The 27,086-nt window shown below is 48.8% G+C and overlaps 1 protein-coding gene across 1 annotated transcript in view; it reads left to right on the top strand.

Annotated features, from left to right (window-relative positions):
• Positions 1-23,775, top strand: part of PDILT (protein disulfide isomerase like, testis expressed) — a gene marked incomplete at both ends in the record, with an annotated part of 35,688 nt that extends 11,913 nt beyond the window's left edge. The window contains 9 exons of the mRNA XM_080677413.1: positions 730-863; positions 1,761-1,898; positions 5,874-6,188; positions 13,888-14,085; positions 18,021-18,141; positions 20,763-20,941; positions 22,242-22,331; positions 23,506-23,656; positions 23,717-23,775. Of these exons, the coding sequence (XP_080533539.1) occupies positions 730-863; positions 1,761-1,898; positions 5,874-6,188; positions 13,888-14,085; positions 18,021-18,141; positions 20,763-20,941; positions 22,242-22,331; positions 23,506-23,656; positions 23,717-23,775 (1,385 nt within the window). The remainder of the gene's footprint in view (positions 1-729; positions 864-1,760; positions 1,899-5,873; positions 6,189-13,887; positions 14,086-18,020; positions 18,142-20,762; positions 20,942-22,241; positions 22,332-23,505; positions 23,657-23,716) is intronic.
• Between the last annotated feature and the right edge of the window lie 3,311 nt (positions 23,776-27,086).

Below are 27,086 nucleotides of genomic sequence, written 5' to 3'. Positions count from 1 at the left end.
TTTTTCATTATCTACCATAATGTGAAATAGATGATCCCAGCAAAAACATGTCCATCTGTAGCCTGTGAACATTCTGGCAAGCCATCACGTCTTCCCAGACATGGTATCTACCTTACAATTTTAAAAGTGAAGATCTTTGTGTGCTTGCCCCCACCCACACAACAGCTGAGAATGGAAGTCAGGATCCATAACAACCTTATACACATTTGTGTCTTGGCTGAGCAATTGGAGACACACGGATATGATAGAATTTTCCCAAGGTCACAGGCCAGCTGGTCTTTTGATTTATAGTTTATTTATGTATATTTAAAGAATCTACCTTATGGTCACTTTGGAGGGTGAATAAGAAAAGAAGGCTTGCTTCCTCCTCAGTGTGATCCCCATGTTCACTAGTGGGGTGGCCAAGTTCAACTTTAATTTCCTCATCTGTAGAAAAAGGGAGAGTAACCATATCTGTCCCTCAGGGCAGGGTTGCTGTGGGATGTGATGTATGAGAAACCTCAGGTCCTTGGTAAGTGCTCAATCAGGTTTACCTGCTGGTTACTGTTCATGCCTTGAGGCTTGGGGTGGGTGGGGGGGGGGGCGGGTGGAGAGGAGCAGGAAAGCTGACCTTGGCCTTCAGGGGTGGGAGCCCAAGATAAGAAGCTTCTATACCTTCAACTTGGGAAGGACAGGCTTGCTACACAGTTCACGGGAAACTGTGGGACCCACTTAACTGTCTCTCTCCAGGAGTGGTTGAGTCTGCTGCCTTGGTCGTTTGGTTGAGAAGACAAATTAGCGAGAAAGTGTTTTTGTTCACTGACATCCACCAGGTGGCAGAGTTTGTGAAAGCCAGGCCCTTGGTGATCATTGGCTTCTTCCAGGTACTGAGTTCAAGAGGTGGGGTGGCTTTTCAATGGGTGAGGAGTCCCGTGCCTGGGGGGTGGGGGGTGGGGGGTGGGGGGTGGGGGGCCAGGGATGGGGGAGAGGAGAGGTTAATTCCTTGGGTTAATTCCTATTCTTCATTTTCCAATGAACTGGTTTTCTGGGGGAACTGCAGGATTAAGATGAAGAGAGAAAAAAAGAAAGCTGAACGGGGTAGGCAAAGCTGATGAGAGAGGTGGACAGGAGTGGAGAGAGGAGATTGAGTTGATTTGATAGTATAATTGACCATTTGGGGGTCTATTTAGAATAGCATTGAATAACCAATAATTTTCAAATTGTTTCCCCATTTGGAGAATGGGTTTCTTTACATCTTAACTCATTTCCTGTAACTTGAATGACTCCTCCCCTTCTGACTCCTCCCCTCCTCCAAATCCTGTCATTGAGTCTACCCCTGGGAGAAGTTACTCTCTCGCCCATCCCACTTTTTGACAGTGTTCTTGGCCCCAAATTTTTAAGCTAAAAAATGAAGCTGAAGATACAGCCATATCTTGATACCAAATTTGCATTTGATACTACATGTGGCCAATCAATTGCCTCTTCTGAAAGCAATTCAGGAATAAATGTTACAAAGTCCCAAGCCCTCTAATATGTGGGGAAGGTCTACACTATCAGTTCTCTCCACTCATCTCTGTGAATTTGCTTATTCTGGCCTTAGTCATGGCCATAAAAGTATTCTGGGTATGAAACATCCATAAAATGGGATTGAGGTGACTCAGCAAAACCTCAAAAGTTGGAAAGGTAAGGAGACAAACTGGTCACCACTTCTACCTTGACCTTAAATGAGCCAGCATCTTGCATTTCTACCAAAACCTTACCATACATCCTTCCCCAAACAGGATTTAGAAGAAGAAGTAGCAGAGTTGTTCTATGATGTGATCAAAGACTTCCCAGAGCTGACGTTTGGAGTGATGTCGATTAGTAATGCCATTGGGCGTTTTCACGTCACCCTTGACAGTGTCCTGGTGTTCAAAAAGGTAGATCTTTGAGCCCATTGCTATTGAGGGGTCTCTAGTCCAAAATAGGGGACTGTGCATGTATGTATGGGTTTTGGGTACCAATTCTGGTTCTGCCACTTATGAGCTAAGTGTCATTGACAAGTTGGCTTTTGCAAAATCAGTTTTCTGACATTTTTCTGGCTTTTGTAGCCCTCCTCCTATAAGCTCATCCTCCTTTCTTCAACAAGTAAGTATTATTAAGTCCCAGTCTTCTGCCTTGTGTTTCCTTCTGGTCCACCCACCCTCATCTACCTCTATCAGCAGTTACTATTCAGACACCCAGTGGCTTACAAGCCTCCATACTCCAGCCAGATGCCTCTTTTCTCCAGACCTTTGCATCCATCACCAGATGTCTGAACATGGCCAAGTCTTAATCTCCCCTCTGAGTCCTCTTCCAGGGTTTTTTTCTCTCTCAAATGGTACCACCATCTCTCTCATTACCCATCTGAGCAAACCAAGACAGCCAGGCATCATTCTACACCTCCCTCTTCTCCATCCCTCATAACCAGCTCCTCACTCCAACCCTATTGATTTTAAATCCAAAGATCCCTTGCATCTAACCATTTTTCTCTACTGCTTCCTTCCTAGATGAAGTGACCATTATTTTCCACAGCCCAATGTAACATCCATCCAACTGATCTGCCACATTCTTTTTTGTCCTTTGATGAGCAGCCTTTCAAAAATTCAAATCTATTGTCATTCCCTCCTCCTCTCTGAAAGCCCATTAGTGGTTTCCTATTATTAATTCTATTATTATAGGAAAAAGACTCAAGTCCTTAATGAGACCCACAAGGCCTTCCACAGTCTAGCCTCTATTACACCTTCCTCCTTCCCCTCTGGGATCTAGATCTGAGCTATCCAGCATGGCAGCTGCTGGCCATTTGTGACTATTTACATTAAAATGTTAGTTCCTCAATCCAACTAGCTTCATGTGGATAGTGGCTACTTCATTGGGCAGCTAGAGTCACAAAGCATTTCTGTTTTCACACCAAGTTCCACTGTGGTCTGGTTCCTGGAACATGCCTACTCCCTCTCCACACAAAGCCAAATCCTTACAATAACCATGTTACTTATAGATGTGACTCAGAGAGGTTGGGTTACTTGCCCAAGGCCACATAGGAGGTTGGTAGAGTCATACCCAGAGATGATTGACCTTTGGAGAAGACTATGAGCCCATGGAAATCACTGAAAAGCTTTAATTCAGAGAATAAAATAACTTGATTTGTGTTTCTCAAATGGGACAACACAGTGTCCAGAAATAGATCCAAATACATATGGGGATTTACTATATGATCTCTTAGGTTAATAGGGAAATATATGTTATTCAATGACTAGTGTTGAGAGAATCGGATAGCCATTGAAAGCAAAACACTAAAGCTAAACTCATATATCACTCCTTTCACCAAACTAAATTTCAGGTTGATCCCTGATTTAAAAATATAACAATGAGACTATGGAAGGGCTAGGAGATACCACAGGGGAGTTTGCTTTGTGGGAAAGTTCTTTATAAAGCACGACAGAAACTCCAGAAACAAGGAAAATAAATACTGCTACATTTGGACCACATAAAAATTTAAAAGGTCTGCAGAAAAACCCCATGAAAAAACCAAAGCCAAGTAGCCAGCTTGGAAAGTGCCTTTGGGATAGATTTGGCCTATCGAATGGTTAAGGCCATGGCCCTGGCATCAGACTGCCTGCTTTGGACCTAGACTCCCCTCTCACCAGCTTAGAGACCTTCGACAAGCCTCTTCACTGCTCTGTGCCTCGATTTCCTCAGTGGTGAAGTAGGAGGATCACAGTGTGCAGATCAAGGAGGGGTTCTGAGGATTGAATGAGTTAGGGCATCTAACATATTCAGAGTGGTGGCTGGTACCACACGAGATCTCAGTGAGTCTAGTTAGCACTATTAGAATAGGTTTAGGACCAGAAAAGACTGTACTTTATCTAGAGGACAACAGGGTCTATGAAGTGTTTAAGCAAGAGAATGACACAATCAGATTTGCATCCTAATAACTCACTGTGGCTGAAGTGTGGGGTGGACTGGAGGGCAGTGAGGGGAGAAATTAGAAGACCATTAGGAATTTTTTCAGGAGTCCAGAGAACAGGTATGGACTAGAGGGTGGGATTGGTGGAGAGAAGAGAAGGAGATTAAAAAAAGGAGAGAAATTAGGAGATGACTGATTCTTTCTCCTTCCCCAAATCCAGACTTTGATCCTGGGCTATAGAGAATTATAGTGTTCCCTCTTCTGACCAAGGTCCTTCTGAGAAGAAGTCATCAAGCAGGATTAAACATGCATAGATTAGGCACAGAGACCCTGAAGACCTGATGGAGGCCTGACCCGAAGGAAGAAAGGAAAGAAGGAAGGAAGGAAGGAAGGAAGGAAGGAAGGAAGGAAGGAAGGAAGGAAGGGAGGGAGGGAGGATGAAAGGGAGGGAGGAAGGAAGAGAGGGAGGAAGGAAGGGGAGAAGGGAGGAAAAAAGGGAGGAAGGGAGGAAAAAAGGGAGGAAGGGAGGGAGGAAGGAAGAGGAAGGAAGAAAGGGAGGTAGGGAGGAAGGGAGGAAGGAAGGGAGGAAGGAAGGAAAGAAGGGAGGAAGGAAAGAAGGGAGGTAGGGAAGAAGGAAAGGAGGGAGGAAAGAAGGGAGGAAGGAAGGGAAGAAGGGAGGAAGGGAGGGAGGAAGGAAGGGAGGTAGGGAGGAAGAAAGGAAGGGAGGAAGGAAGGAAGGAATGGAGGAAGAAGGGAAGAAGGAAGGAAGGAAGGGAGGGAGGAAGGGAGGGAGGAAGGGAGGAAGGAAGGGAGGAAGGGAGGAAGGAAGGGAGGGAGGTAGGGAGGAAGGAAGGAAAGGAGGGAGGAAAGAAGAGAGGAAGGGAGGGAAGAGGGAGGAAGGGAGGGAGGAAAGAAGGGGGAAGGAAGGGAGGGAGGAAGGAAGGAAAGGAGGAAGGAAGGAAGGGAGGCGGGAAGGGAGGAAGGGAGGAAGGGAGGAAGGGAGGAAGGAAGGAAGGAAGGAAGGCAAGGAGGAAGGAAGGAAGAGAGGAAGGAAGGGAGGAAGGAAGGGAGAAAGGAAGGAAGGAAGGGAGGAAGGAAGGGAGGAAGGAAGGAAGAAAAGGAGGAAGGGAGGAAGGGAGGAAGGAAGGAAGGGAGAAAGAAAGAGAGGGAGGAAGGGAGGGAGGGAGGGAGGAAGGAAGGGAGGAAGGGAGGAAGGAAGGGAGGGAGGAAGGGAGGAAGGAAGTGAGGGAGGAAAGAAGGGAGGAAGGAAGGAAGGGAGGAAGAAGGGAGGAAGAAGGGAGGAAGGAAGGGAGGAAGGAAGGGAGAAAGGGAGAAAGGAAGAAAGGGAGGAAGGGAGGAAGGAAGGAAGGAAGGGAGGAAGGAAGGGAGGAAGGGAGAAAGGAAGGAGGGAAGGAAGGAAGGGATGGAGGAAGGGAGAAAGGGAGGAAGGAAGGAAGGAAAGAGGGAAGGAGGGAAGGGGGAAGGGGGAAGGGAGGAAAAATGACAGAAGGGAGGAGAGAAGGAAGATAGGAAGGGAGGAAGGGAAGGAGGAAGAGTCCCTGACTACAGTGGAGTTCTTAGAAAAGTTATCAAAGTCCCTTAGCAGAGGACCCTGCATGTCCCAGAAATGGGTTTACCTTCATACCCCTGACACATTCAGTCATTGGTCAGGAGCCCTGTGTGAGAACCATTCAGCACGGCACTGATACTCTGCTGGATTTCAGAGCAAGGCAGCTGGGGTGTCAGTCCACTACACTCCTTGCCTTTGTGGATCAGAGGTTTTCATGCTGCCACACACCCATGGCCCACAGGCCAATTGCCCAGCTGCCCTTACTTCTGACACGCCTGGATTATTGGATTGCATTGTCATCAGGGGCTTCCTTTTGTCCAAGCGGAAAATGTGCTATTTATGTTTATTAAGAGCCTATATCATGGGAGCTGCCGCCGCCAATGTTTCCTTTTGTCCCAGGGGAGAATCGAGAGCCGCCAGGAGCTTATTAACGACAGTACCAACAAGCTTGTCCTCAATCAAGTCATACGACAGCACCTCACAGGCTTCATCATTGAGTACAACGCTGAGGTCAGTGAGCGGAGCTTCTCCGGAGAAGGGCAGCTGGGCATCTGTGGGCGGGGCATGACCCGTGTCCTTGTCGTACAGAGTAAGGATCTGATTTATGAACTGCACATCCGGAATCACATGCTGCTTTTTGCCTCCAAAAGCTGCAAGTCCTTCGGTGCAATAATGCAGCATTACAAACTGGCCTTGAAGGAGTTCCACAACAAGGTCTGTGTGGCACCATTCTTTTCTTTTGTTTTAATTAAAAAAAAAAAATCTTTATTGTTGAGAGTATTACAGATGTTCCTCTTTTCCCCCTATTGCCCCCTCCACTTGGTTCCCACCCCACCCCAGGCCTTCACCACCCTATTGTCTGTGTCCACAGGTAATGCATATATGCCCATCTAATCTTTTACTAATCCCTTCCTACCCCTCCTCCCACCCCTTCCCTCTGAGATTTGTCAGTCTGTTCCATGTTTGCATGCGTCTAATTCTATTTCCCCCCCAAAATGTAGTTTTATTGATTTCAGAGAGGAGGGGAGAGGGAGAGAGGATGGAAACATCAATGATGAGAGAGAATCATTGATTGGCTGCCTCCTGCAAGCCCCCCCCCCCCCCCCCGCCCCAGAATCAAACCCAGGATCCTTCAGTCTGCAGGCCAATGCTCAACCCATTGAGCCAAAACAGCTAGGGCTAATTCTATTTTATTCATTAGTTTATTTTATTCATTAGATTTTTAGATTCAATTTTTGATAGCTATGCATTTATTGCCATTTTCTTGTCATATTTTTTATTCTTTTCTTCTTCTCCTTCTCCATTTCCTTCTTCTGCTATGTCTTCTGGAATTGGCATAGTGGCCTTGTGTAGTAGGTGTCCTGTAGGGCCCAGTGGATCAGCCTCCCCAGTCACCTGAGCTGGGCACTCTAGGTGTGCCCCTGTGTGAGCTGTGTGCACAGTCTTGTAGTTGAGCTTTGATTGCTGTTGGTGTCACTGGGAGAAATTGGCCTCCAGGCCAATTGGCTGTGAGGACCAGCTGCAACTACAGTGAAGAGCTGCTGTGCAGGAGATACCCCTATGGGGCAGGACTTGCTTCAGTGGGGCTTAAGTGTGTCCCTTGTGGATGTGTAGAGTTGTAATCTGGTGTGGTCTGAAGTTATCCACTGGGTGCATTGGCTTTGGGGCCTCCTGGGAGGTGCAAAGTCAGCCACTGCCTGGGGCCCTGGGCAGGAGCTACAGAGAGATCTGAAGATGGCTGCTACTTATATTGGGCCACAGAATGTCCAGACAAGGCCCAGCTGTGAAGCAAGGCAGGCTGGTGCTAGTGCTGGGTCTTGGGCCTCTTATTGATAGGTTTGGGGCATGCTGACTCCAGCTGCTACTTGTTTAAGAGATTTAAGCAAAGTCTGAAGCCTGAGCCAGGACAGGCCATTCATATGGGAAAGGAGCTGCAAACAACTTGGATGGGGCTGCAAGTTGGATGGGGCAGGATCTCAGGGAATCACCAGGGTGGAGCGAGCAGTGTGGATCATGCTGATGGAGACTCAGACATGGCTGCTAGTCAGCTCTGCAATGGGGGAGGTATCAGCACAGGAATAATGACCCCTGTGAGCATCCCTCTCTGGGAGAAAGCCGCCCCAAGTTCCTGCCCTAATGGCAGACCATCCATTTCCTCCCTGTATGTCCCTGGATTCCCCCAAAGCTGCCACCTGGCACTGGAGGTCAGAGGAGGCAGGACCTTGTCAGTTCATGTGCTGGCCCTTTAAGAGGAATACCTGGGACTCTAGCAGCCTCCATGTCACTCAGCCACAATTCCCACTGGTTTTTACAGCCTGAAGTTACAGGGTCTTCTCTTCCCAACACTGGAACCCTGGGCTGGGGGGCTGGTAAGGGGGTGGGACCCCTTGCTCCTCACAGGAGGCCTTGGAGATATCCCTCCCTATTAAAAAAATGTCACATGTGGGTTTTGGACCAGCTCATTCTATGCCTCTTCCCTCCTACCAGTCTCAGTGTAGTTTATGCTTTACTCTCTAGTTGTAGGATTTCCATTCAGGCAGCTTTCAGGTGGTTCTGAATGATGGTTGTTCTGTGTTTCAGTTGTACTTTGATGTGGTTGTGTGAGTACTGGTGTCTACCTACATCGCCATCTTGGTTCTATGGCACCATTCTTTCTTGGGGGCTCCTGGATGATGATCCTAGACATGTAGACCCAGATGCCATTTACTTGCCTTGCTGATTATAAATGAAGCCAGGAATAAGTTGCATATTAATTTATATACCAATTTACTGTTTTGCATTTCAGTCCTGTGTATTCTTTGCTATTTAATTTTTAATCTTTTTTTCTTATTGTTGACATTACAAATGTCCCCCCTTTTTACTCCCTGTTGCTCTCCTCCCCCTAGATTCCACCCTCCTCTCCCTCTGGCTGTAACCACATTGTTGCCTGTGTCCCTGGGGTATGCATATATGTTCTTTGGCTATTCTCTTCACCTTCTTTCACCCTGTCTCCCCCCTCCCCTCTCCCCTCCCTTCTCCTCCCCTCCCCTCCCCTTTGACATCTGTCAGTTTGTTCCATGTATTCATGCCTCTGGTTCTCTTTTGTTCATCAGTTTACTATGTTAGATTCCACATATATGTGAGATCATATGGTATTTGTCTTTCTCTGACCCCGAATAGTTGTAGCTATTTGGGGTCTTATTTCGCTTAGCATTATAACCTCCAGGTCCATCCACACTGTCACAAAAGTTAAGGGTTCCTTTTTTTTTAAAGCTGTGTAATATGCCATTGTGTAAATGTACCACAATTGTTTGATCTACTCATCTACCAATGGACACTGGGGCTGTATCCAGATCTTAGCTATTGTAAATAATGCTGCTATGAACATAGGGGTGCAAACATTTTTTCTGATTGGTGTTTCAGGATTCTTAGGATATAGTCCCAGAAGTTGGATCACTAAGTCAAATGGCAGTTCCATTTTTAATTTTTTGAAGAAACTCTGTACTGTTTCTATACCAGTCTGCATTCCCATCAACAGTGCATTAGGGTTCCCTTTTCTCCATATCCTAGCCAGCACTGTTGTTTGTTGATTTATTGATGGTTGCCGTCTGGCAAATGTGAAGTGATATATCATTGTCACTTTAATTTGCATCTCTTGATGATTAGTGACACTGAGCATTTTATTCATGTTTATTGGCCATCTATATATCCTCTTTGGAGAAGTGTTTATTTTACCCATTTTTTTAATGGTATTGTTTGTCTTCCTGGTGTTGAGTTGGGTAAGTTTTTATATTTTTTTGATATTAACCCTTTATGAGGTATGTCATTGGTGAACATGTTCTCCCCTACAGTGGGTTCTCTTTTCACTTTGTTGATGGTTTCTTTTGCTGTGAAGAAGCTTTTTAGTTTGATGTGGTCCCATTTGTTCATTTTTTCCTTTGTTTCCCTCAACAGAGGAGATATATCAACAAAAACATTTCTACGAGAGATGTTTGAGATTTCACTGCCAATGTCTTCTGGGATTTTCTCCATTTGCAGTTTATTCTTGTGTGTGGTATAAGTTGGTGATCTAATTTCATTTTTTTTGCATGTATCTGTCCAATTTTCCCAACATCATTTATTGAACAGACTGTCTTTACTCCATTGTATGCTCTTGTTCCCTTTATGTAATATTAATTGACCATAGAGGCATGGGTTGATTATATATATACCTGTTCTTGTGCCAGTACCAGCCTGTTTTGATTATGGTGGTTTTTAGTATAACTTGATATCTGATATTGTGATTTCTCCAACTTTGTTCTTCTTTCTCAAGGTTGTTGTAGCTATTCGGTGTCTTTTTTGGTTCCACATAAATTTTTGGAATATTTGTCCTAGATCTGTGAAATATGCCATTGGTATTTTAATAAGGTTTGTGTTGATTCTATAGATTGCTTTGGGTAGTATGGACATTTTAATGATATTAATGATTCCAATCCATGAACATGGTATATGCTTCCACTTATTTGTATATTCCTCAGTTTCTTTCTTCAATGTTCTATACTTTTCCAAGTCCAGGTTATTTACATACTTGATTAAATTTATTCCTAGTTACCTTTTTTTGTTGTTGCAATAGTAAATGGGATTATTTTCTTAGTTTCTCTTTCATTATTGGTGTATAGAAATACAATTGATTTTAGGATATTGATTTTGTATCCTGCTACTTTGCCAAATTCAATTATTAGAAGGAGTCTCTAGGGTTTTCTATGTATAATGTCATTCATCTGTGAACATTGTCAGTTTTACTTTTTCCTTTCTAATTTGGATGCCTTTTATTTCTTCTTCTTGTCTGATTGCTGTAGCTAGGACTTCCAGTACTATGCTGAATAACAGTGGTGAAAGCAGACATTGTTGTGTTGTTCCTGATCTTAAGGGAAACCCTTTTCATTTTTGCCCATTGACTATGATGTTGGCTGTAGGTTTTTCATATATGGTCTTTATGTTGAAGTATTGTCTCTTTATTCTCACTTTGGTGCGAGTTTTTAATCATAAATGGGTGCTGTATTTTATTGAATGCTTTTTCTGCATCTATTGATATAATCATATGATTTTCATCTTTCATGTTGTTTATGTGATGTATCACATTTATTGAATTCAGAATATTAGAATAGCTTTGCATCCCTAGAATAAATCCCACTTGATCATGGTGTATGATCTTTTAATATTTTTCTGGATCCTGTTTACTAATATTTTGTTGAGGACTTTAGCATCTATGTTCATCAGGTATAGTGGCCTGTAATTTTCTTTCTCTGTAGTGTTTTTATTTGGTCTTGGAATTAGGATAATGCTGGCCTTATAAATATAGCGTGGAAGTCATCTTCCTTCCTTCCTTCCCTCCTTCCTTCCTTCCTTCCTTCCTTCCTTCCTTCCTTCCTTCCTTCTTTCTTTCTTTCTTTCTTTCTTTCTTTCTTTTACTTATTTATTTATTAGTTAATCCTCACCCAAGGCTATTTTATTTTCATTGATTTTTAGAAAGAGTGGAATAGAGGGAGAGAAGAGAGAGAGAGAGGACATTGATGTGAGACAAAGACATCGATTCGTTGTTTCCCACATGCACGCACTTGAACCCACACCCAGCTAAATGCTTTTGACTAGGAATTGAACCTGAGACCCTTTGGGCCTGACTCTCTGACCACTAAGCCATGTTGGCCAGGACCCTCCTCTAATTTCTTTGGAATAGTTTGAGGAGGATAGGTGTTAGTTTGTCTTTGAATGTTTGGTAAAATTCATCTGTGAAGCCGTCTGGTCCAGGACTTTTGTTTGTTTGCTGGGAGTTGCTTTTTTTATTTTTTTTACTGCTTAAATATCATTAGTTGTTATTGGTCTATTCAAGTTTTCTGATATTCTTGACTGAGTTTTGGAAGATTGTATGTTTGTATGAATTTGTCCATTTCATCCTAGTTGTCCCATTTGTTGGCATATAGTTGATTGCAATATTTTTTTACAGTCCTTTGTATTTATGTGATGTCAGTTGTTTCTTTGCTCTTTCTTTTCTTTAAAAAAATTTGTTTTCATTTTATTTTTTTCCATTGCCTTTTATCTCCTTTATGCCCTATTCCACCTCCACCCACCCCACCTCTCCAATCACCACACTACTGTCCATGTCCATGAGTTTTCTCTCTTTTTTTACTCAATCCCTCCCCACCCCTCTCCAACCTCCCCAGACCACACACACTCCACCAGAGCTGTCTGCCTTCTCTCTCTCTATGAGCCTCTCTCTATTTTGCTTGTTAGTTCAGTTTGTTCATTAGATTCCGCATATGAGTGAGGTCATGTGGTACTTGTCTTTCTCTGACGCTTATTTCACTTGCATAATGCTCTCTAGGTGCATCCATGCTATTGCAAAGGGTAAGATTTCCTTCTTTTATACAGCCAAGTAGTAGTCCATTGTATAAATGTCCCAATGCAATGAACACAGGGGTGCATATATTCTTTCAAATTAGTGTTTATTTTTAGTCTCTATATCATTTATTTCTGCTCTGATCTTTATTTCCTTCCTTCTTCTTATGCGTGGCTTTTCCTATAGTTCTTTCTCTGGTTCTTTTAGGTGTAGAGTTAGATTGTTTACTTGAGATTTTCCTTGTTTCTTGAGGTAGGCCTGCAGTGCTATGAAGTTCCCTCTCAGGACTGATTCCTCTGTGTCCCTGAGCCTCCATGTGCCTCTTCCTTTCCTGCCAAACCTATGCTCCTTCTTCTCTCACCTTCGCTGAGTCTGCTGTGGGACAGACGGCTCCACTGCTTTTCCTCTGAGAGTGTGTCCATTGGGAAGCTGGCAGTGTGAAGCAGCACAGAGCGCCTGGCAAGTGATTATGTTTCTAGGCTCAGGCATTGCACACACCGAGGTTCAACTTCTCCTGTTACAAGTGGGTTTTGTCGTGGGTGAGTTCCTTAACCTCCCAGCCTCAGTCACCTCAAGTGTAAAAGGGAGCTTTGTGGTAAGAATTAGAGATGCTTTATGTAAAGTAATGGGCAAATGCTCAATGAATGGTGCTTATTATTATTATGGCCATTCTCGTCGTTAGAAACCAATCTGTTTTTCTGAAGCACCATGCCTGTCCTCCTGCAGTTACACCACCTGGACGAGGGCGCGATTTACTTCCCTTTTCTCTTTATTTTTACAAGAGGCATTTTTTTTTTCTTTTGAAGAAAATGACTGAAATTTAAACAAAACAATGAAAAACTTTGTAACTCCAAATAAACACAGAGTGAAGTGTCCAAGCCCCAAACCTATTTAGTGGTTCATGCTCCATTCCACCCATTAGTCGCCCAGATGATGCTCCAGTCACAGCAACGCTGCTGGTGAACGCATTCCTGGTTTACACAGTGTGGTGCTTGGCAGTGTGTGAGGTAACTGCACTGACCACAGTCTGCTTGCTCTCCCTCTGGATTTGGCAGTTTGTTTCCTCATTTGCTGTCTGCTTCTCCACAACATGAGCTCCATGGATGTTGTTGAACGAATGAGTGACATCACGTATTTCCTTGCTATGAAAGAATTTAGAATACTGACGCATTGACACGTGTTGAGCATTTTCTCCCTCCCAGTCACTGAACACAGTGTTTACATACATTGTCCTGTTTAGTTCTCATAGCAACCGTATAAGGTGCGAGCTCTGAAATCACCACTTTACAGACAACAAAACCGAGGCACAGAGAAGGGAAGTTACTGTTTTGCTCAAGGACCTGGGATAAAAGCTCAGGACCGCCTGACGTCCTACATGTGTGGATGGGGGTGCCGGCTGGCCTTGCCTGGTGGAAGGGAGCCTCCGGGCGCTGTGGACCCTGCGTTTGTGCCCTCCCTCTGCTGCCCCCAGTTTCTCTCCCTCCGTAAGGGACTCAGTTCCTTCCCCGCTTCATGACCTCCAATACCCACGGACACAGGTGTGGCTGGATTATGATACCCCAAATGGCAAGCTGGGACTCGCTCATTGTGGGTTCTTGTCTCACTAAGTGTAAAGAATACATTCTCGGACTGAAAGATTTTAAGCAAAAGTGTGGAAGTTTATTGCAAGCATATACAAACGCCCCTGGGGAGGGACCCCCAAATGGGGAAATCCTCTCGCTCTCTCTCAAATGGATCAAGCATAGTCCAGTGAGTCTCTGTCTGCGGGTTGATAAATGCTCGCAGCTTCTTTGTCAGTTCATCCCACGTTCTAATTGGACCTTCCTTCTGTCCCCTGTGTGTTTCCTAATTGGCCACTTGCCCCTGTTTCCTGCATGGTGTCAGTTTCATGGTTTCAAAGCCAACCCGGTGCCCCCTCTCCCTTTCCCCTTATCATGTAACAGTCTTATAGACAATCTGGCAGCCTGGAGTGGTCCCCTCTCATCACTATTCGTTCCTCTCCAGGGACCCCCTTCCCTAACTGCCTCTCCTGTCTCTCACATCCTTTCCATTTGACAGATCCTCTTCATCCTGGTGGATGCAGACGAACCCAGAAATGGACGTATCTTTGAATACTTCCGGATCACAGAGGTCAATATCCCATCTGTCCAAATCCTAAACTTAAGTTCTGATGCGAGGTACAAAATGCCTTTTGAGAGCATAACCTCCCAAAACCTCAAGAAATTTGGGCGCAGCTACCTGAATAGAAGTGCCAAGGTAAGTTTGTTCTTAAAGAAGGTTTATCCAGAATCTCAAAGTCACTCTTTTTTTTTTTTTTTTTTTTTTTTTTTATCTAATTCTGCTGGCTCAGTCATCTGAATGAAGATGGAGAAGAAAGGTGAGTCTCAGGCTTCAATGTGGGAAAATATCCCCATATCCCACCTCTGATCGATCCAACTTTTGATCTGTCCTGACCCTATAGTTCCACTATTAATTCTTTATACTTAAAGTAAAGGTATTTCCTTTGCAAGATTACCGATTGAATTGTAGGCACCCCCAGGGCTGACACCTCCTTTCGGATTCTGATGTAAGAGGTTTCCTTGCCTGCCGGGGCTTCCCGGGAGACCCTGAGTGACGGATGAACAGATTACTTCGACACAGTTTTCTGTGTAAGAGAGGGCTAAGGGACTCTTACTTTAGTCATAAAAGCAGTCCTGTTTGCCTGCCTCATTGGCTTTTATTGCAACGACAGCTTGAACTCAAATTAGCCTCTAGATACAATCAGCAGGGAAAGCATCCTTGAAAAAGTACATGCCAAGGTCAGGTCTTTAAGACTAAACATAGAGATTCTAGCAAAATACCCCAGGGATCGGACTTGTTTGGAAAAGTGAAGGTAGGGGCTGCTGCCTTCGGCAAGGTCCCCTCAGAGGCCCCGGACCTTTCAGAGAATCCTCCTTACAGACATTCCAGCCAAGTCCCTCCCGTGCTTCCCCACACTTGGCCTAAGGGTAAGGGCTTGTTTGGGGATGGAGAGGGGCTCGATTGCAGTAAGTACTCAGGGTTCAGCCTCACAGGCTCGGGATCTTGATTGGAGGCCGGAAAGGAGGCTATTTTGCTAAAAGGCGGGAGAGGCTGCCCAAGGATGGTGCATCCCCTCCTGCAGCACGGCCTCTCCAGCTGCCTCCTTAGCGCCTGCTCCACCTCCAGCTGCCTGCGGAATTAGGTGGCCATAGTTTTATTTTCTAAATGGGGACACTTTTGAGAGCATTGGTGGCATTCTTTAAACGTATTCTGGAGCAACTTTCTAGGCACACCAGCGTGTACGGTGACCTTTGCTCTGAGGCTTCTGTCCGTGGCCTTCTATGTCCCCACAGATGACACTTCCCCTGCAGCCCTCAAGTAAAAGCTATTCTCTTATGCACATCATCCTGGGCCAAGTCTGAGGCTGGTGTCCTCCGTGCCTCTGCTGGGTCACCACGTCTCCTCCTCCTGCTTTTAAGACACGCTCCCCCAGGGCCTCCAGACCCATGACTGTGGACTGATCTGCTCCTGCCTCTAGTTGCTGCTGTTCTCTGATCATCCCCCTTCCACCCTCAGGGGCTTTTGCTCTTCATTGCAGACTTGCCCTCCACCCTGACTCTCATCATTTCCAGGGATGCCAATGTCCAAAACCCTCTCCTCTTCTCCCATAGCTGGTGTGTCCTGCCGTGGAAGCCACGTGCTCTACGGCCACGCTCGGGAGGAGGCATTCCCTCTGGAAGCTGAGTGCCAGCTTCCCGTCCTCCTGGCTCCTTTCTCCAGTGCCCACAGGGTCTCCAGCGCCTGCTCCCCCTGCACAGCTCTTTAGTGCCCTTCTTTGTGGACCTGGACTCCACGGCGCTTCACTCTGATGACGATTCTCTTCACTCCTTGATCCCTCCCACTTTCCACCTCTTCTCCACCTATAGCATTTACCAGGCAAAACCACAACCTTGGCTGTAGCCACTCGAGTTCCTTGCTGCTTCCGGGCCAGCACTGGAGAAATGAGCATCACTGTGAGGCAGGCTGGCCCATGGAATCACAAGCCAAGCCTCCCACAGGCTGAGAGCTGTCCTGGACAGCTCGGTGTGACTTCCTCTTGGTTCATTCTCTCAATCTCGGGCCCTATGCCTCCTCATGCCTCTTTCCACATTCAGTCTTAACTGAGCACTCTACTCAGATCATTAAGAAAATAGAAGGCTTTAGGGAGGCCCCTCGCTTTCCATCACCATGTCTACAAGCCTACTTGGAGCTCTGCCATGCTCTCTCTCTCTCTGCCCTCTGGTTACGTCTCAGAGGTGCCCATCTCCCTGTCAAGGGCCAACAGGTCCTCTTGTGCCGTTGGACTAGAAAGAAACTTCTTTCATGTGACTTATGAGATCTGCCCAGTGTGGTCCATTATTAATTCTCCATCATTGTTACCATGTCACATCTCCCATACCCAGTCCTTTCACACCATTTACGCTCTTTTGGGAAGAATCTTCAAGTCCTTTCTACAAGCTAGAGTGGGGATGAGGGTGGGCTGTTGAGCTGGGCAAAGGCCAGATGGCAAGGACTTGTAAGCATTGAGGGATCTGATATCCTAAGAGCAGTGGGAAGTCTGAACTGCTGCTGGGAGAATAAAGGTGTGGAGAGGGTGAGGAGGAGATGCACGAGGCACTAGGCTGTGAAAGGGATTTAGGTGGGAGATGAAGGCTACCTGGACTCGGGTGGTAGCAGTGCAGACAAAGAGGAGGGTGTGGATTCAAGACGTGTTCAGAAAGCAATGTTTGCAGACAAACATGTATGTGCTGAGATTGACACCACTTCCTCCAAAGAGAAGCAAGAGCTGGGCTGTTCTTTCCTTCCTTCACTCACAAACTATTCATTGAGGTCCTACTATTTACCCAGCAGTGGACTCTCAATGGTGAAGGAAGAAATGACTTGTAATACTCTGTCCTGTGTGGTAGAGATACATTAATCAAATACCAGAAAAAGAAACATAAGGAATCAAGTTGAATAAGTGATACAAGGAACAGCACCAAGTGTTGTGAGAGCGTGTGGTGCAGGCGCTGAGCTGGTCTTGCGAGAGTCAGGGTACGGCCCCGCAGTGTCATTCTGAAGGGTAAATCTGAGTTCCCCAGTGAGAGAGGGGAGCAGAGGGGTGAAGCCTCGGGGAGGCTCTCCAGGTGAACAGCAAAGCGAAGGCCTGAGGCCGGAGGAAGGCTAGCCCTCTGGGAAATGGAAGACCAATACGTCTGACAAAAGCATAGACGAGGGTGGTGAGCTTGGGGAGCTGGCAGACTGGGTGTGATGAATGGGTCATGTAAATTATGTTGGCTTTGACTCTCGGTATAATGGGGGACAGCTAATATTTCTTGGGGGGAACAAACTCAAGATATTGAAGACATGAAGCTAGCTCTCAGCTAAGGTTTCTAAGAATCATATACAGTCAAACCTCGTTTCTCGAGTCTCCCATCTTGAACAATTCCAAATTGTTCACAGAAAAAATGTCTCTGTTGTTGAACCAAACTTCAACCATTAGCATAATTTTAAAACATAAAGAGGCATCAAGAGTGCTGATGTTGCTAAGTGTGTGAAAGAAGCAATGGCCCAGGCAGCTGAGGAGGTAGAAACACTGCTGTTGATTTGGATAAAGGGAGAGCAGTGAGCCCCTGACAGCATTTCAGAGGCAGTGATCTGTGAACAAGCGAAGATGCCACATGCTGACCCGAGAGACACCCCCAAACTAGTGCAGAATGTGACCCCTTTAAGGCTGGGAGGGGGCGGTTCAATACATGTAAAGAAAGAAGTGTTTGTTTATAGATTAAACAGCACATTAGACATGCACTATGTATAAGAAAGGTTAAAACAGGGTGTCATTTGGGGGGTCTGGAAAGGATGAATTACACTTACATTATTTCTAATGGGAAAAATGATTTGGTGTTTGAACAAATTGCTTCTCGAACCGTTTGGAGCCTGGCCTCCTCCTCAGCCCTCTGACCCCCATTTGCCCTGGACAATCCAGCCTGACATCAAGCTCATGATGGACCTCAGCCTCACACACGCTTTCCCAAGGGTCTTGTAAGAACAAGAGCTCATGTTCCATGGTTTGCAGGCAGGGCAGGAGGGCGGGGAGCGGGGTGAGGGGGGGAAAGAAGGAGGGATTGCCGACCCTTCTCTGGAGACCACTGACCTCTCAAAGTGCTTCCTAGAAACATCGACCCAGTGAAGAGATCCCACCACACTGGGACCAGGGGCTGGTGAAGCAGCTCGTTGGGAAGAACTTCAATCCTGTGGTCTTCGACAAGGAAAGGGACGTCTTTGTGATGTTCTGTAAGTACCTCTGCAGAGGCTGCGGGAGGTGTTGGCCCAGACGTTACTTTTCAAGTGTTATTCCTCAATTCTCGGGCACCCAAATCTCCCAGATCTATCTCATTGCCATCCAAGGTGGTCTTCAGACACCCAAAGAGTTTGGATCAAGATGCTATCAGCTAACAAGGCAACTGTGCCCCCAAATTAAATTCTTGGAATGTGTGAAATGCTGTCCACATACTCCAGGCCTGTGGCTTTTGTTTTTTTAACATATGTTTTTATTGACTTCAGAGAGGAAAGGAGAAGGAAAGAGAGATAGAAACATCAATGATGAGAGAGAATCATCCATCAGCTGTCTCCTGCATGCCCCGTACTGGGGATCGAGCCTACAACCCGGGCATGTGCCCTGACCAGGAATTGAACCTCGACTTCCTGGTGCATGGGTCAATGCTCAACCACTGAGCCACATAGCCAGACCTGTGGCTTTTAATTTGGATAGCGCTGATGGCTGACGTGATTGAATGCGGCAGCACCCCAGCCCTGCTGAGCATGCTTTCATTTAATCTTCACAGCATGCTTTTGAAAGGAGCTGCTATCATTGCTCCCACTTTGCAGGCAGCAAGTAAGTAATGGAACTGGGGTTGAACCTGGGCCTGATTCCAGTGCCTATGCTGTCACTGCCGCGCGGAGCGGCGGTTCTGGTTTGTGTCACTGATTGAGTGGTTGTATTTAACTCCCTGAGCGGTGTGCCCAATCTGGGAACCCAAATGATACATGGAAAGCACTGAGCAGTGTGTCTGGCATTGTAAGCCCAGATACGTGACAGCTCTTGTTGCTGTTATCATCCCTTAGTTCCCAGGCTCATCTACGGACAAGGCCCTTTCCTCACTTTTCTCATTTTCACGTGACATCCAAGGCTGGGGACCTTCTCCCCGCCAGAGACATAGAGAAGGGTGACAGTGAAGGTACTCATACATCTGCGTATGTAACCGACGGAGCTTCACTGATTGAGCCCGTACAATAGTGGTTCTCAACCTTCCTAATGCTGCGACCCTTTAATACAGTTCCTCATGTTGTGGTGATCCCCAACCATAAAACTATTTTCGTTGCTATTTCATAACTGTAATTTTGCTACTGTTATGAATTGTAATGTAAATATCTGATATGCAGGATGTCTTAGGTGACCTCTGTGAAAGGGTTGTTCGACCCCCAAAGGGGTCACGACCCACAGGTTGAGAACCGCTGCCGTACAACAAGCCAGGCATGAGCTTGCTATTTCCACACTTGTCATTCCCTCCTCAGAACAAGCGTCTTAGGAAGGTTGGGTGGATCCATCCATGATCCAAACCAGGGAAGCCGGCCTCAGAGAGGTCAGGTACGCCCCCAGGTCCACAGGAAGTTGCAGGCAGAAGTTCAAAGTGAGCTCTAGTGCATCACTCCCTGGAGGGTGAGCCATGGCTGGATGGCATCACCAAGGCCTTTAGCTCTGACTGGAGTGGCCTCTCATCCGCAGGTGGGTGCTCACGGCCCGCGAGGCGGGATACACGTTTCTGCTGCCCGTGAATGAGAGGCGGCGGCCTTGCTGTACTTGCCGGGCGCCTGGAGTCCTGAGGATGCCCATTGGTTCTGCCAACAGGCAAAAGCAGCCTCATTTTCTCAGAAGCAGGGCTGCTAGACAGTCCCCTGGGACGTGGCCATTATGCTCCTTTCTGCTCCACGCAGGGCCAGGGCTCCTGAGGAGTGAGGAGGGCAGGGTGCTGCTGAGAGCAGGCAGTCTTGGAGGCGTCTGGCTTATAAATGGAGGGATGATCGGCCAAATGCAGTGTCTGGGCCCTTGAGGCCACTCCTCACGCGGAGAAAAGAACTTTAATGGAAGGAGAGAAGGTGAGGTTGGATCACCTCTCCGTTCTGAAGCCGGTCCCCGATTTCCCTCCCAAGGACGAGGTGCCTGGGCCAGACTCAAAGCTCCATGAACTGCCCTTTGAGGAAGCCCGGTGGTCCCTCTTAGGGGGCAGATGTACTGACCACCACCTCCTGCTCACTTCCTGGCCGTCTCCTCCCGGGCCAGGAGGCAGGTGGCACTATGGTCACATGTCAGAGCAGCCTGCCTGTGACTTGCACTTCCTCTGGTTAATTGACCACGTGACCCAGGGCTGGGACAACTCCTGAGCTCACACACACATGCACGCACACACACACACACACACAGGCAGGCACGCACTCAGGCACGCACGCACACACACACAGGCACGCACATGCACACACAGGCAGGAATGCACACACACATGCACACACACACACAGGGGAACAGACACAGGCACGCACATACACACTCTCTGGCAGAGCATGAGGCATCATCTAGCGTAAATATTTTTCTTGGTTTTCTTCAACTGGGGTGGAAAACTGTGCTAAAGGCCACAAAGAGCAAAGGAACCCTCCCAGCATGGGAAGTGCGCCATCGGGTGGAAGGGCAGGTGTTTACTTGTGACCAGGTGGCATGCTTGGGATGTAAATGACCTACATGCTATTGAAATAAAGAGGGGGCGCGGTTTCAAAGCCGCGAGCCTTGCTAGGACCCGGGCCAGCGTAACCGGGAGCTTTGAGGCGGGTGCTGTGGCCTCAGCACAACCCTTGCCTTGCAGACGCGCCTTGGTGCAACCAGAGCAGAGGGCTGCTCCCTGTGTTGGAGGAGTTGGGCATGAAGTACCGAAACCACTCCACAGTCACCATCGCCATGATCGACGTCACCTCCAACGACATTCAGCTGGTGCACCTGGACCGGCACCCCTTCTTCAGGCTCTTCCCCGCCAACTCACAGCAAGTGAGGGCTCTGGGGTCTCAGAACTGGGAACCGGCATGTTATTCTCATGATGCAGTTTCTCCTATTCCAGCTCTGCCTGCTGCCAAGCCAGCCTCACGCTCGGCTCTAGGCATAGCATGCTCTCCTGCTCAGAGCGTTTTCCACTTGCTTCCACAGTAGCCCTGTGACTCACTTTCATTGGCCCAGCTTAAGGCTGCAGCTTACCCCTGACCCAGGCACTGTGGCCAAGAGGACATGGGGGTTTGGATAGGGCAGGCCCGGGCTCCATGGTTCCCTATGGCACCCAGACTCTGGGGGGAATTGCCAGGTGAATGTGGGGGTGCGGTTGCTGGAAGAAGAGAATGCATGGTGAGAAACAATCCCCGTCTTTGACACTTTGGTATTATAGTCAGCGAATGACATCCCTGTTGAAGGAACGCACGCTCCATGCTGCTTGGCCCAGTGGGGCAGATGTCAATCAAAGAATAACAGTCAAGGTGTCCGCTCCCAGAAAAGCGTGACTGAGCGTGGTGGGGGAGGTCATGACCTGGGCCCATCTCCACTACCATAGGGATTGGAGAGGCCAGATTCGGGAGGACAGAGGTGGCTGGGAGTCGTTAAGCAGACACGGGGTCTTGAGGAAGAGTAAGGGGTAATCAGATTAGGAGGAGCCATGAATGAGGGTGGGAAGCATAAGGGTGGCCACAGCCATGAAGGGTGTGCCCTCCTACTGGTGCAGCAGATGCGTGGGCGAGTCGTGAGGAGTGAGCTGGATCCCAGGCTGCTCTCTCGCAGACCCCGGTAGCTGACAATTGTTTAGCCGACCAGTGGGCGGTGAGCAGCTCCCTCTTATTAAAGGTGCAAGAGGAAGGGAAGTGGCGATGCTGAGCAGCAGCATGTGCGGGAGGTTTTGTAAACTAGTAACTATTCTTCCTCTTCTTGTAGCAATAACAGTAATAGCAAAAGCGGAGCATGCTCACCGCTAGTAGGCATGCCCTCAACACTCCCATGCAGGAGCCCATTCAATTCTCTCGCAGCCCCAGGCAGGCGCTGTGGCCTGCATGCTGCAGGCAAGGAAGGGAGTCAGAGAGCGAGCAGCTAGAACACAGCGTTGAGCGAGGAGGCCGGATTCGGAGTGCTGCAGGTGGCCCTGCCCGCCCTCTGAGGGGTTTTTATTGTTACTTGGAGCCTTGGTAATGGGGCTCAGCGGCCAAGGAGCCTGCCCATTGCACGCAGGCAGTTGGGAATTCCACCCATTCGTCCATGCAGCGATCCCGTCTCCTGCAGGCAAGGCTGTGCTGACTGTCCACTTTCTCCCCAGGCAGTACTGTACATGGGAGAACACACCGTGAAGGGATTTTCTGACTTCCTGGAAAGTCAGATCCAGGCCAGGACTGAGGAGGGAGATGAGGTAAGGTGAACAGCATCCCGGATTCTTATGTCTCATAGAACAGGAGCTCAATGGGCTAGGGAAGTGTGTGGCCCGAGCCCCATGACCATGTGCCCCCTGGGATAGAGGGTAAACAGTCAGGGCACATAGCCGAGGAAGCAGATGGCAGACTTAGAGACCTGGGTCGGGGGGAGAGGCTCTGAGGTCACACAGGGCTCCCCAGGCTGCGCCCCAAGCCTCCTGTCCCTGCAGATAACCAGGTGTCGCAGCGGGATCCTGCGCTCTGATGACATCATTCTCCTGAGCAGTGGGACACCAGTCCCCACCCCTCACTCTACTCATGCTTGTGAGGCCCTCTGGAAGGTGCCATGTAAATTAGTTAGGGCCCTTCCCGTCACAATGTCAGAAACACTACTCTTTGGCTTAAACCCGTGGTCGGCAAACTGCGGCTTGTAAGCCACATGCGGCTCTTTGGACCCTTGAGTGTGGCTCTTCCACAAAATACCACTGCCTGGGTGAGTCTATTTTGAAGAAGTGGCGTTAGAAGAAGTTTAAGTTTAAAAAATTTGGCTCTCAAAGAAATTTCAATCGTTGTAGTTGATATTTGGCTCTGTTGACTAATGAGTTTGCCGACCACTGGCCTAAACCACAGAGGAGGGGTTTATGCCCCACACCTGGCAGAGCAACAGACCTGGCACATCAGACACTCACACTTGTCTTGTGTCTCCCACCTCTTTCTTCGATGCTGAATTCATCTCCAAGCAGTTGCTTCCACCTGGAGGGCCAGAGATTGCCCCGCGGCACTAAACCAATACCCTCCCTGCTTAGCAAGCCCCTACTTCTTAATAGTCTCAGCAGATGTCCTCGGTGAGGTCCTATTTGCCAGGCCTGGGACACAGGCTCAGTCCCGGAGCTCAGCAAGGGGCAGCCACACCCAGGGACTTAGCATGGAGGAAGGATGGCTCCCCAGGGGCCAAGCCACACGTGGGCACTCCCCCAGCCAAGCCACTCCCCCAGCCAAGCCACTCCCCCAGCCAAGCCAAGGTGCCTCGTGCCCACTAGGTTCTCCAGGTGACGTTCTTTGGATGATTCCAGAAAAAGGGGGGTTGGCAGTTACCATCACAATTATCACCTACATTTTGCCTCTTTATTTCTTTATCTCCTCCTTCCTCCCCTCCCTCCTTTTCTCTGATAGCTAACGTCTGTTGAGCAAAGTGAGGCGATAGAAGAGGAGGTATTAGCTAAGGAAGAGTTTCCTGAACAGACGTTGCCTAAGCTGGAGAGTGTGACCAAGTTGGAAGAGCCAGCTGGGCAGAAGGAAACAACTGAGGAGGAGAAGGAGAGGGAGGAGGAAAAGGAAGGGGAGGTGAGGGAGAAAGGGGAGGAGGGGGAGGAGGGGTTGGTAGCTAAGCCAAAGGAACCACCAAGACAAGAGAAGAAGCCAGGAGCGAAGGAAGAACTGTAGCTTTCTCCACGGCAGGAGGGCAGGTGCCGGTCCAGGTGCTGGCATGATGCTCTGAGGGACCTACTCCAATCACATTGCACTTCCCTGCGGCGGGTGGGAGGGTGGCTAATAAAGCCGCTGGGTGTTTCCGCTCTGCTCTAGTCACTGCCTGTGTGCCTGGGGGTGCTGCCTGCAGGAGCCTATGGCCTGGAACTCAGATGGGCTGCGAGGGAAGCCCTCAGAGCAGCACCTCCTGAGGACCCGCTGAGCACTTAGCCACTGTGCGCACACCACCTCCCCCGGCGGTGGCCCCCACAGTTTGGCTAAAACTTTCCAATGAGGGGCATTACTTTGTTTATGTTGCATTTGGCCACAGTAAGAAGGAGATCCAACCCCAAACGGGTCCTCACTCTTCCATGGTCAGTAAGTGACCCAGTCTCTCCAGCAGCGAGGCCCCAGCATAAGACTCCACCCACTTCCTCCACTGACCCCACCCACATCCCTCCGTGTCCACACAGCCCCCCCTCCCCGGCTGGCTGCAGTAGGCTCTCATTGGTTGCTCTACTGCCACTCTGTGCCTCTGGCCCGCCCCCTCCAAACGCCAAGCTCCATAAAACTGCTGAAGCCATCACTTCACAAGCCACAGCCAGGCAGGCTTACCACACTCCCTTGTTTTAAACCCGAATGGCATCTTTGTTACTTTTAGAATGAAATCTCGTCTGCGCACCAGGCCTTCAAGGCCCAGGAAGGTCTGGTCAGCGATCTCCTCTCCTCTCCCACTCGTTTCCTAGGCTTTTCGAACAATTCAAACTCTTCCCTCTCTTCATGGTTGTTTCTTCCGCCAAAACGCACACGCAATACACGCTCCTCCCTAGATCTTCCCACAGCTGTGTCCCTTTTATCCTTCATCTCAACCCAATGCCACCCCCTGGAAGAGGCTTCCTGGCTGCCAGGGTGTGGGAGCATCGGATGGTCTTGCTGTACACAGTCTCCTGCCCACTGAGCTTGAGCCGGGGAGCAGGCCTGCCTCGGCTCCTGCATTCCCCAGCCTGGATTCTGCCTGGACACAGTTGCTGCTCAATAGGTGTTCATGGACCGAGTGGGATCCCACGTCAGACAGCAGAAATACAGGATCCCAGTCCCCCGACAGGGACTGGTGCTGGCAGTGCTGCCCTGACCCCAATGAGACTGGGTGAGTTTCCTAGCATTGCCTGGCCGGGACCACACACTTAGTGGCTCACAGCAACACAGAGGTATTCACTTCCAGCTCTAGGGACCAGAAGCCAGACCCAGTCCCACAGCTGGCCTGGGGTCCTCGGGCCGCCCCTGCAGCGCCCCGGGATGTGCTTTTCTGGCTTCTGGGGGCTGCTTGCATTCCTTGGCTGTGGCCTCTTCCTTGAGTCTACCTGGCCTCTTGTTTCACCCTCACATCTCCTGCTCCTCTGACTCTAATTCCCCCACCCCCGTCCTTGTACGCATCACTGTGAAGGCAACGCTGCCCGGAGAACCTCTTCATCCCAAGACCCTGAACTTAATTAAACCAAGTCCGGTTCTCTGTGTGACACGCACAGGTTGGGAGATCAGCCATAGACACATCTTGGGGCCATGCTTCAGCTGACACAGACTCGCGCTGCTCATTGGTGACATTGGCTCAGCAAGGTGGTATCAGGCCTCCGCTTGGGAAAGGAACCAAGGCCTCCACAAGCCACCAGGGCCTCCACTTTCTACCTGTCTGGGAGGCAGAGGCCGCTGTGCTCTTCACACTCCCAGGCACTCCCACCCTAGCCCCACCCAACCTGGCCTGCTGCATCCAGGTGAAGCGGGGAAAGCTGGGGCTGGGACTTCCCACAGGGGCAGTTGTGAGTGTTCAGGACACAATTCAAGACCAAGTGGCTTCCGGTTGCAGGAAGGGTCCGCAGGGGCTGCTAGGACAGCATCATGTGGAACAGAGGCCTTGACTCTTCATGAGCTGGAGACTGTGTGTTACCTGCAGGTCCTCCGGTGGGATGGGACCTCAGGAAGTGGGGGAGCAGGAGGGGGAGCAGAACAGGTAGGTGGGTCAGGTGATGCCCTCTGTTGGGAGGGTCTTCTCCCCCAGCTGACTCTCTGCCCCTCCCCAACACGCACTACTCTCACAAAAACCTTTCGTGTTCTGCGAGATCAACTTTTCAAAAAACCTTTGCTCTCTCAAGACTTAAAACCATTTATTCCTGTAACTCTCTCTCATGGCTGAGCACGGAATGTTCTTTACCCCAAGGAAAGCCGTACATCATAAATACGAGTGACATTTGAGCTTCAGTATGGATTTAGCACTAGCTGCTGTGCAAACTTGGGGGACTGCCTCAGCCTCTCTGAGCCACAGTCCTCTCTGTCCCGTTTTCATTGTATGAGACCGTGGATGCGAGAGCTTTGACAGTGTCTGGCCCAAGGAGGCCTCAGTGACAGCCACCAAGATGGTGGAGCTCGTCTCCTGCCAGGTTTGAAAGTGGAAGGAAGAGTGTTCCAGGGAATAGGAACTGCTGAGAAATGGAGTGAGGTGGCCTCAAAACCAAATATTTTTGAGCTTTGAGTGCATCTCTAGGAGTAAGTAGAGGGGACATTGATTGGACTTGGCAATAGGGCCATCTTTGGTGACACTGAACAATGTTAATGGAGCTCCAGTTTGGAAAGCAAATTGGTGTGAACAGAAGCGGTCAGTGTGCAGAGCAGTCTTTTGAGGAGTTGGACTATGAAAGGGTGGGCAGTTGGGTGGTGGCTGGAGGGGGTGTGGGTCCAAGCAAGGCTTCTGTAGAGAACACGCCAATGGTGGAGAGGAGGCGAAAGGGGGTGAGTGAGGGTGAGAGAGAAGAACTCAGAGCAGAGAGAAAAGTGCTGCCTCCACCGTCACGGTGGGGCTGTGGGCCATGAGGCCAAGGTGGGAGGCAGAGGCAGCACGAGGCCATCACCTGTGCAGAGCTCACTGCTGTCCAGTGCAGGCTGTGTTATGATTTGGGGGTGGCGAGGCCATGGAGGTGACTGCCATTGGGGGCATAGCTTATTGGACTCACCGATCCCGAGGGGAGGCCAGCTCCATGCTGTGAGGGGCACAGGGCAGCGCTGGGGTGAGTGGCGGTTTAGGGGGAAGCAGCAGGCAAGGGGGGTGAGCAAGCTCGGGGCTGGCTAATGTGAAGAGTGTCAGTAGCTCTGGGACGGGGCGCTTCCCCGAGTGGCCTGGCTCCTGGCCAGGGGCCTGGGGTGAGGGCTTTGGCCAGTTGGTTTGCACGTGAGAGATGCTCTCTCAGGCCAGCGCTCTGCTGTCTCTGGGAATCAGCGGCCCTGGGAGGGGCGATCGC

Source organism: Plecotus auritus (genome assembly GCF_963455305.1).
Source record: "Plecotus auritus genome assembly, chromosome: 7".
Lineage (NCBI taxonomy): Eukaryota > Metazoa > Chordata > Mammalia > Chiroptera > Vespertilionidae > Plecotus > Plecotus auritus.
The sequence above is the reverse complement of the archived record's forward strand: the minus strand, read 5'-3'. Positions and strand labels throughout refer to the sequence as shown.